Raw genomic sequence first — 9,703 nt, forward strand, 5'->3', positions numbered from 1 at the left:
ATCGGGGACTGATCTACATTTACATTTAAGTCATTTAGCAGACGCTCTAGACCTGGGACACCAGGTGGGTGCAATTAATTATCAGTTAGAACAGAAAACCTGTAGGCTCGTAGGGCAGAAGGGGCAGTGCAGCGTTTCCCAAACTTGGTGTACATTTAGGTTTTTGTCCTAACACTTCACAGCTGATTCAGATTAACAAAGCTGATTGATTATTTGAATCAGCTTTGTAGGGTTAGGGGAATAAAAAGAAAATGTGCAGCCCTTTGGGGTTCATGTGACTGAGTGTGGGAAGCCATTGTCATAGGGTAAACGTTTCATACCCCTGGGCTGTAGGCTGCAAACCTTGGGTCAACTATTAGGTTCTGTAGCTGTGTATTTTATCACAACAATTCTGTTCTACAATGGTTCTTTTCCTTAGCTCAGGGTAAGTAGTAGCAGGCCTAAGAGTTTTATGCGACGCAAACATTTGAGTTGTGTGTTCCTTTTAATCAATCAAAATTTGTCAAATGCCTTCCAGGTTGTTTTGCCTCTTGATGGCAGCTGTGGGCATACAAGCACAACAGACACTTATAAGTATGCATTTTGCACCCTGCAAATTCAAGCACTAGGCGTTTTGACAATATATATTTTGGGATTTTTAACTAAGCTTTCCAATTCCAGATGACCTCCACGCTGAATGCCTTGGTAACGTTATTCGTTTGAGTGTCGCTCCTCTTTTTGAAGAGGTTGATGCTGTCTTCAGTGAGTTTGCCTCATGTGATTCTCTTTCTCTCCTTTCATAATTCATGGCTTGATATTGCTTGTCAACTATTGTGTTCACACCATCTCCATCCCTTCCAGATGACACACAAATCATTAACCTGACGCCTGGCCTTGCTACTCGGTGTGGATTGAGCTTTAAATTTGACCCCATGGGGAATGCCATGTTTTTTGCTTCTCTACAAAACTGCTTTTCCCAAAACATGGTAAGCGCTGTAGTGTTTGCTTGAACTTCAAATGGACAGTTTGCCTTTCAGTGTCACTGCATTTGCAACCCAAAATGTAGCAATGTCATTTTATTTAACCTTTGACATGGAGTCATGCCGAGACCAGGTTCTTTGACAGATGAGCCCTGTATACACCAAGATAAAAGTCAATATTTGCATCACTAGATGGAAAAATGAAATCATTGAAAACAAACACATTATTCAGTAAAAAGGTCCTCAATAAGCCTGAGTTGCTGTAGTGGTGGTAATTCATACAATTTTAGAGCATGAAGGTTATTTATAAGTACGGTGCCAGAAACATTGAAGCAGTTTTACTGTACTCTGTGGCTATCAAAAGGATCTCCATTGTTAGCCACCCCTGGATCTGGTATCTCTTACCTCTAAGTTAACGATGGCGTAAGGTACAGCAGAAGTTTATGGAGGGCTTTCAGAGGGCCAGCCAACTTTCTGATACAGACTGCGGGGAAGTGAACTACCGAGCTCTTCTCCTGTAGTGTGGCTTCAATACAGTGGCAGCTGCATTCATATAGCCAATTTTGCCACAGTCTATAACTTGCATGAATGTCACCTGAATTTGTTTTTTGCTATATAATGAAAGGCTTTTTTCCCTTCCCCCTTCATTTTAGGATGATAAGATGTTCAGCTTGGTCATGCAGTTCAGGCTGCCAGGAAACCATATGACTGAAGACCCTGTGTATAGAGTGGGCAAAACCTGTAGCTACACCCCCCTGGACCTCCCGAGAGATTCTGTGCGACCGCAACTACATGGAGGCAAGTGAGCAGAGCATGCCCCAATGGACATGTTTACAGTCGAGCTTGTCGTACTGCCTGTATAAATGATCTGTCTAGAGCTACAACTGTCCAGTGTTTCATTTCTTCTGCGATACAATGTAGAGGTCTTGACTCTCTCGCTCTCAATTCCACTCGCCTCTTCAAAATGCACATAGGACAACTTTAGAGGTGAGGAATCTCTGCCTATTCTCAATGCATTTAAGGAGGTGAGTGGACAGATTGAGAACTGGCCCTTGATTTCCTATTGTATGGGAGGGAGAAAATGCATAGGGAATAATGGCCTTTCTTCTCTAGGTGTCTGTCAGAAGGACTCTTCCAGACATCCAAACCATCCCCGAACAGCCCACTGGGGGCCCGAAAGCAAGGAGCGGCAACTTCCGGAGAGGCGCTGAGGTAGCCATTTTTCAGTTTCTTTAATTTCATTACGAAATGACAGGATGGCGCTAAACAATGTGCGTTTGACAATTTGTTGAATTCATGTTTCCATTTCCTGAGACAGGCTGTTGCTTCAGGATACAACATCACAGCAGTCGTCTTTAGTCCTAGTAAGAAGGTCATGAATGTGGATGAGGTCCAAAGAAAGGGCTATGCAATAGCCAACACTCCCACACGGCTGGTGTTAAGAAGCCCTCATAATGCAGAGGAGACATACCTCCAGAATGTAAGCTGACTTTCTCCACTTCCTCCATGAACTGAGTCATGTTCAGTAGAGCAAACATTTGGAAATGGTGGCCCTACCTGAACTCTGCAACATATTGTTAATACGGTGTGCCCTACTGAACACTGCTCTGGTGTGGTTGCCCCTGAACAGGTAGCTGGGGTTCCGATGCGGGTGCTCTCAACCTCAACCTTCTTTGAGCAGAAGTGGCTGGTTACTCAAGTAGATGCCACGGCTGTTTGTCCAACACCAGGTTGAGTGTGAAATAATTGAAGATCCTAAAACCCAGTTCTTAATTGGCTCCAGACAAGTCTTTCATTTGTGTTATGTAGTGTTCAGTTGCAAAATGTTCTGTTATGATGTGCCGTTGGCTTCTTGTTTCACTGCAGAGGCAGTGGCCTTTACTCCAGAAGTGATCACCTGGTACATGCCCAAGCACATAGACCCACTTTTCTCCTCTGATGCCTTCACCATGTTGGAGGTGTACATGGGAATTGACGCTAAGAGGCTGGACACTGAGGAAATGGCTGCCAGAAACTACTCGGTTTTAGTCACAGAGGCTCATATTATTGTTGAAATTCCGGTGGGGGCGGTTGGCGGCTATTTCAAGGTCAGCGTTGGATGAGTAAAATGTTCCTGTTGAATTTCTAAATCAAATCTTATTTGTAGAGCCCTTACTGCAGCAGTTGTCAGTGCTTTGCAGTAACCCTTTGCCCTCTCTCTCATGGGTAAACTCCTAGAAACGTTGTCTTGTGTGAAATGTTTATTGAGCAATTGTCTGGGTGGGTGTGTATACAGCCTGACACATTGGCTTGCAAAATTGTGTAAATGTTGCATCAAATTACATTTAAACACTACCGCTTGTCTTTGCCGTTTGTCCTTTAGCCGCTTGAAATTTGAGACCAAATATCCACACTAAAGTATTGTTTACCTGACTTTAGGGACTGTCAACTGAATGCAAGCGACACTCGGCTGCTGTTTACATATTGTGCAAGTGTTTACTTTGCGTGTCAGTTGCTTTGAAAATACACACCGCCGGAAATGCAAGTTGACAACCATATACCTACCAGCTCTCTAAAGTCTGGTAAACAATACTTTCCTCTGGATATTTTACGAGTGGCTGAAGGACAAACCACACAGACAAGCGGTAGAATAATTGTATTTAACATTCTGCATAAGGAACATTGACCTGTTTTTGCACTCCAATTGTGTATTACAGCCTGACTGCATCACTCGTCTCCCTTACAGAGCCATATTCAGGATGACCAGTACTTTGTCACTTACACCATTGAGCCCATGCTTGAGTTGCTGTGGATCGAGGAGGTTGCACACGAGGACACCAGCTACAAAGTCCTCTTCCCTATCACAACACCTCCGATGGCCAGGCCTCCACAAGTTCGCAACTGTGAGTCTGGTTTAGTTAAATAGTGCCTATGGTAATTTGGGATGCCTGGTTTGTTCATTAGGCACAAAACGGAAGAAAATGTACTGAAACGGGGAGGCAATACCCGTACTTATCCAATAACAAATGTCAATTTTCAACTGTACTGCATTTCAAAATGTTTTCCTTTGTTTGCCAATGAACAGACACGCCCTTAGACACAGTTCCTGAGCAGGCAGTGTTTGTGCTTGAGTTGGGGACTTTCAACCTTGATGTGGTGCTGCTGAACATCACCTTTCCCACCATGGTGCTAACTGTTGCAGAGTGCAACGCCAGAGGCTTCAATGTTCAGGAGCAGAGATCCCCGGACAACTTTAAGACCTTCAGGATGGAGGTGCCCTTTTCAGACCCGGTGGTCTTTAAGGAGGTGTGTTTCTGTTAAATGCAAAGCCACACGCAGTGGTTTGTACATGCCCTAATAAGTGGGCCACCAACAAAATATAAATGTACTTTGTATCCCTCATTTACTCAAATGTTTCCATTATTTTTGCAGTTGTATGCGTTCACTTGCCAATCAATAGTGCTTGATTTAGAGGAATGAGGGCAACATTACTTTAAGTATATATAGTTTGTTTTAATAGTCCCCATATGTACTTGTCACTTGATGTTGAATAAGGTTCTGTTACAACAATAATGCTATCAATTGACCAATACTTTTAACTTCACTACAGAGAAGGGCAGAACAAGGTGTCACAACCTTCACTCTTCAGCTGATCTACGGCCTGGTTATCTTTCCAGAGTACGCTCCTTTCTCTCACTCTGCCGTTGTGGACGCTGTACTGCTGGACATCGGTAGGTCTCTGGACTACGCCAAACTACTGTTGAATGGTTTCCTCTCGTTAATGATTGCCCTGACAGGAAATTGGCAGTGAAAGCTCAACTAGCCATACTGTAGGTTTTTCCTATGCGGTCTCTCTACAAAGAATGTTAAGCTTTAGAGTGTTTTTCACCCAGTTGTCCTGTTCCTGATTTGCCAGGATCGTGTTTATTCGGTGTCACCGTAGCAAAACATTTTGCAACCGAAAACAAGTGTTTCTTCTTGGACAGGTTCAAGTAGTACCGTCCTGTTTGTGCTTAATGAACACAACCCTGTTTGTCCTTGTAGTGCCACCCTCGGTCACTGGCAACTGTGATCAGGAGAAGTTTCACATCACTGTGGACTACAGGAACCAAGAGCCCTTTTTCGTGGTCTTGGTTGGCAAGCGGCTGCTTAACCATGAGTTTGCTCAACAGTATTTAACAGAGGGCGACGGAGACTTCACCATCACGTTGCCCTTCTCTTCGCCGGACGCAGTGTTTGAGGTACGACGCTCTCCCAAAACATGTTAACCTAAATTGCTGCAGCTTGCCTCGCTTTCCTTACCCTGTATACAATATTGGACTAATGAACTCTCCCATCGGTTCCCAGTCTGTTCACTCGTCCTCTATCAGGAGCAGACTGGATGTTACTCTGTTGAATCCTTACAACAACATGACCATCAAATACTTTTCCCTGGCTTGCAGCTTCCTCAAAACGCTGACTGGTTGGTTCTCAAACAATTACTTCCGATAAATAGTCATTTGACATGGTTACCAAACCTGGGTTCCATGCAAATACTGTCTAATAGTAGTGCCAGATGGGAATGGTTTGCACTTTTGGTGCTATTCTACTGTGCTCAATCAAGTGTCACAAATACATAACTCAGGTCTGATGGCTACCTGTCTTTTGATCCCCCACCTCCAAGAGTGCTTCTCTAACGGAACGATGACTGCGCTGGCGGTGAAGGTGGATTCTGTTCCCGGTCTGAACCCCGGTCAGCTGACCCTGAGCGACCCCACCTGTGGTCCCACCTACAGCAACGATCGCTATGCCTACTTCCACTTCACCGTCAACTCCTGTGGCACCACCAGGAAGGTAAAATGACTATTACCCTGAGGTGATGGGTACTGTGTCATTATGGGCTGTTTGCTTCTGCAGGCTGTAATAAGCAATTCCCCTCTACTACATAGTTTATCAACAATGTCATGCTGTATGAGAACGAAATCTCCTTGCCAGATGACCTGGAGGTGAAGCTGAATGCCACAATGTCTTCAGAGGAATACCGGTAAGTGCGTTACGCATCACAATTGTAGCTGTTCGCTTTTATAGGGTGGTATTTTCTTCTTCACCAATAGATCAATACTTTGTATACAGGGAAAATGTGCCTCTACTACCAGTTTGTCCACTCCACTGGTTGATGTTTCCCCTATTGAATTTGCCTGCATCTCTTTTTTAGGTTAAAGGTTTCCTGCTACTATGTGGTCAACATCACTCGCACATTGGTCTTCTTGACCAGGCCGCGTGACAACGAGCCTTTTGCAGAGACTGGGACGGGTCGACTAATGGTCAGAATGAGACTCTCTCAGGGTAAGCGTGCACAAATTCTGAATTTTAACTTCTTGCGTCGAGCCAACCCGGATCCGGGATCATGACTACAGCCTCAAGTCCATTACCATAACGCAACATTAACTATTCATGAAAATCGCAAATCAAATCAAAATGCTAGCTCTCATGCTTAGCCTTTTGATAACAACACTGTCATCTCAGATTTTCAAAAATATGCTTCTCTACCATAGCAAAACTAGCATTTAGCGTTAGCATCACCAGGCAACATTTTTGCAAAAATATTAAATAAATCATTTACCTTTGAAGCACTTCTGATGGTTTCAATGACTCTCAGTTAGATAGCAAATGTTCAGTTTTCCTGAAAGATTATTTGTGCAGGAGAAATCTGTCTGTTTTCTGCGTCATGTTTGGCTACCAAAAAGAAACTAAAAATCAGTTATAAAAACGCTGAACTTTTTCCAAAATGACTCCATAATATCAACTGAAACATGGCAAACGTTGTTTAGAATCAAGCCTCAAGGTGTTTTTCTACAAAACTCTTAAATGATGTATCGCATGGTAAAATGAGTGTCACTGAGAATTGCGCACCAATTTAGACAAAGGACACCGGGCGGACACCTGGCAAATGTAGTCTATGGCCAATCTTCCAATGATATGCCTACAAATACGTCACAATGCTGCAGACATCTTGGACGAACGGCAGAGAGCATAAGCTCGTTCACTGCACATTCACAGCCATGTAAGGAGACGATAGTAAAAAAGAGCTTCAAAAATTCAGGTTTTGCCTGTAGCATCAGTTCTGGGGCACTCGCAGATAATATCTTTGCAGTTTTGAAAACGTCAGTGTTTTCTTTCCAAAGCTGCCAATTATATGCATAGTCGACCATCTTCTCGTGACAAAATATTGCGCTTAAAACGGGCATGTTTTTTAAATCCAATAATGACAACCTCTTCAACCTATGGGGGCGCTAACTTGACCCCTAGCCTCTAAAAGAATGTTGGACGGTCTCCTTTACAAAACATTCCCAAAAATGTAAGCCTTATGATACATTACTCTTGCATTCTGAGATCTATAGGTGTGGCTATGGAGTAACGGTGAGTAGCTGATTTGGGAATTTGTCAGAATCCTCTGGTGTTGGCAATAAATGGGTTGTGTTCATCGGGGCACAACAGGATATGATAAACGAGCTATTAATGGACAAGTTCAGATGGTGCCCACTGAAAACGACCCCCGTTGTCTTGTTCTGTGTTCCAGACGCCTCGTATAACACGTTCCTCCAGGAGGAGGACTATCCAGTGGTGAGGTACCTGAGACAGCCTCTGCACTTTGAGGTGGAGCTGACCAGGTCCTCTGACCCCAGGGTAGCGCTGGTGCTTGACCACTGCTGGGCCACCCTCAACGAGGCCCGTGACTCCCGACCCCGGTGGAATCTCATCATTAATGGGTAACTTGTTGTGTTCCTGAGTAATTAGCAACCCATCATGCTTGGCAGGCCATTTACTTTGGTTACCGTGGCTATGAGAAATAAATGTCTTCACAACTTTATTACACCTTTGCTTGTAAAAGATAATGTTAACGTTATCTAGTCTAAATAACAGGTTGCGCTGACAAACTCAAAACTAACAGCGAGACTTGTATTACAATGTGCTATCGGACTGACACAATATGATGGCTTGTTACACACGTCCCTATCAGAATGAGACTCTCTCAGGGTAAGCGTGCACACACGTCCCTATCGGATTGACACAATATGATGGCTTGTTACAAGATGTCCCATAAGGGACACTTATCGTTGATACATTTTTGAACACACGGACCGGCCCCAGCTTGGAGGAAAAGCATTGATGTATATATATGGGATGGCAGCGTGGAAAGGTAGGTGGTTGGGTCTTCTCTCTGTATATGAAATATGTTTTTTAAAGATGTAGTGATTTTTGGTGGGAAAAGCCTGTTAACAAAGACATGCCTTTAGTACATACTGGAGGGGGAGAAAGAACTCACTTCTGCTGTAAATTGATCTGATTCTCACAGGACAGTCATACCACCACAATACTTTGTACACAAGGGGGTTGGTGTTTGCAGTGGTTTTTTGTTCCTAACTTAGTCCCTCTCTCTACACTGGCAGCTGTGAGAACCCCCAGGATCCATACCGTGTGGTCTTCCACCCGGTGGTAGCTGATGCCAGGGTCCACTTCCCCCCTCACGTCAAACGCTTTGAGGTCTATATGTTTTCCTTCGCCGAGGATGCGGTTGAGCAGAGTGGCCAGGTAACAAAGTTCACCCAACAATCTTTATTGGTTAATTGTGTGAGTGGCAATCATCCCTTTTTTATAAAAACAAATCTGACACCTAGGTCTTTGTCCATTGTGATGTGGTCATCTGTGATGCCAGTAGTCCCTCTAGCGGCCCCTGTAGTGGACAATGTGTGAATCAGGACAACCCGAAAAGAGGTATGTCTTGTTTTATGCTTTTCAAACCCTGGCAGACCATAACTGAACTAATAGGTTCTCTCTCTCTCAACAGGTCAACGACATGTCAAAGACCTCTTTGAGGAGGGTCATTTATATGTTTCTTCTGGATACATTCTTTGGGTGTAGTGTCTTGTTCTAACATGTCAAATAAAGTATTCTATATAAAACAATCCTAAGCGTTGGAGCTACCTTAATTGTATCTGATTTGCGTTTAACACCAAGGCGCGTGTAGTAGGCTTGTCATCTGACGTGTATCAATCAACCCTTTTGTAAGCATGGAACTCTGAACCATCCACCGGAGGGAGATGAGTGTTGCACACCAATTTCCTGTCTAAGACAAAAAATGGGTGTCAAAACAAGCTTTCCAATGTCCAGTAGGATGAAGTGACTCAATGTTATAGCAGATGGTGTTTTGCCAAAGTGAGGCCAACAGGGCTGTGGTTGGATGCAGTGTTGGTAATTTTCAACTGAAATGACAACTTTCCTTGATACCTCTAGCTTGGTTTCCATCCAAATATGGACATTTCTTCTGTAATTATATACATGTCAATCTCATGGCTCAAATGGGAAGAGCTTGACTTCATCACTACTTGTTTTTGTAAGAAGTGTTGACAAGCTGAATGTACCGCGCTGTCTTAAAACTACTAGCACACAGCTCGGACACCCATGCATTCTTCAATCTCCAAGACCGAACTACGGAAGGTACAAACGTTTGTGCGGCTATATTTTTTGGTCAAAGTTAAATTACGAAAATTGCTATTTAGCGAGTTACCTGACTAGCTAGTGTTAGTGAATTTTTAATTTGTCTTTTAGGTACTCCTGAGAACCAACAAACCAGGCTGTTGTCTTGTGAAACGGATGTAAAGAATCTACATGGCTAAAGCATTGACTGCACAATTGTAAGCTTCCCTTGTAATGCAGCTGAAGTAACATGCTTGTCGGATTAAAAATACTTATGTAGCCGATCTGTGTATGGACCCTAAAACGTA

General features: G+C 43.6%; 1 protein-coding gene across 1 annotated transcript; it reads left to right on the forward strand.

Annotated features, from left to right (window-relative positions):
- The first annotated feature begins 263 nt into the window (after positions 1 to 263).
- LOC123995649 lies at positions 264 to 8,885 on the forward strand. Its single transcript, XM_046299299.1, has 21 exons — positions 264 to 424; positions 518 to 573; positions 661 to 741; positions 841 to 965; positions 1,613 to 1,757; positions 2,073 to 2,171; positions 2,278 to 2,439; positions 2,590 to 2,689; positions 2,826 to 3,046; positions 3,685 to 3,841; positions 4,024 to 4,244; positions 4,549 to 4,669; positions 4,983 to 5,179; positions 5,286 to 5,400; positions 5,602 to 5,771; positions 5,867 to 5,961; positions 6,133 to 6,263; positions 7,498 to 7,687; positions 8,369 to 8,510; positions 8,597 to 8,693; positions 8,767 to 8,885. The coding sequence occupies exons 5-21, from the start codon at positions 1,752 to 1,754 to the stop codon at positions 8,838 to 8,840; spliced, it is 2,298 nt and encodes a 765-aa protein (XP_046155255.1). The 5' UTR covers positions 264 to 424; positions 518 to 573; positions 661 to 741; positions 841 to 965; positions 1,613 to 1,751; the 3' UTR covers positions 8,841 to 8,885.
- Positions 8,886 to 9,703: the final 818 nt, after the last annotated feature.

The sequence above is a fragment of the Oncorhynchus gorbuscha genome, linkage group LG14 (assembly GCF_021184085.1).
Source record: "Oncorhynchus gorbuscha isolate QuinsamMale2020 ecotype Even-year linkage group LG14, OgorEven_v1.0, whole genome shotgun sequence".
Taxonomy (NCBI): domain Eukaryota; kingdom Metazoa; phylum Chordata; class Actinopteri; order Salmoniformes; family Salmonidae; genus Oncorhynchus; species Oncorhynchus gorbuscha.

What these genes read in the sequence shown, in the direction of transcription:
- LOC123995649 (XM_046299299.1), top strand. An exon ending in AGGAGACATACCTCCAGAAT is followed by an intron (nt 2,440 to 2,589) that starts GTAAGCTGACTT and finishes GCCCCTGAACAG; the next exon opens with GTAGCTGGGGTTCCGATGCG. An exon ending in ACCCGGTGGTCTTTAAGGAG is followed by an intron (nt 4,245 to 4,548) that starts GTGTGTTTCTGT and finishes ACTTCACTACAG; the next exon opens with AGAAGGGCAGAACAAGGTGT.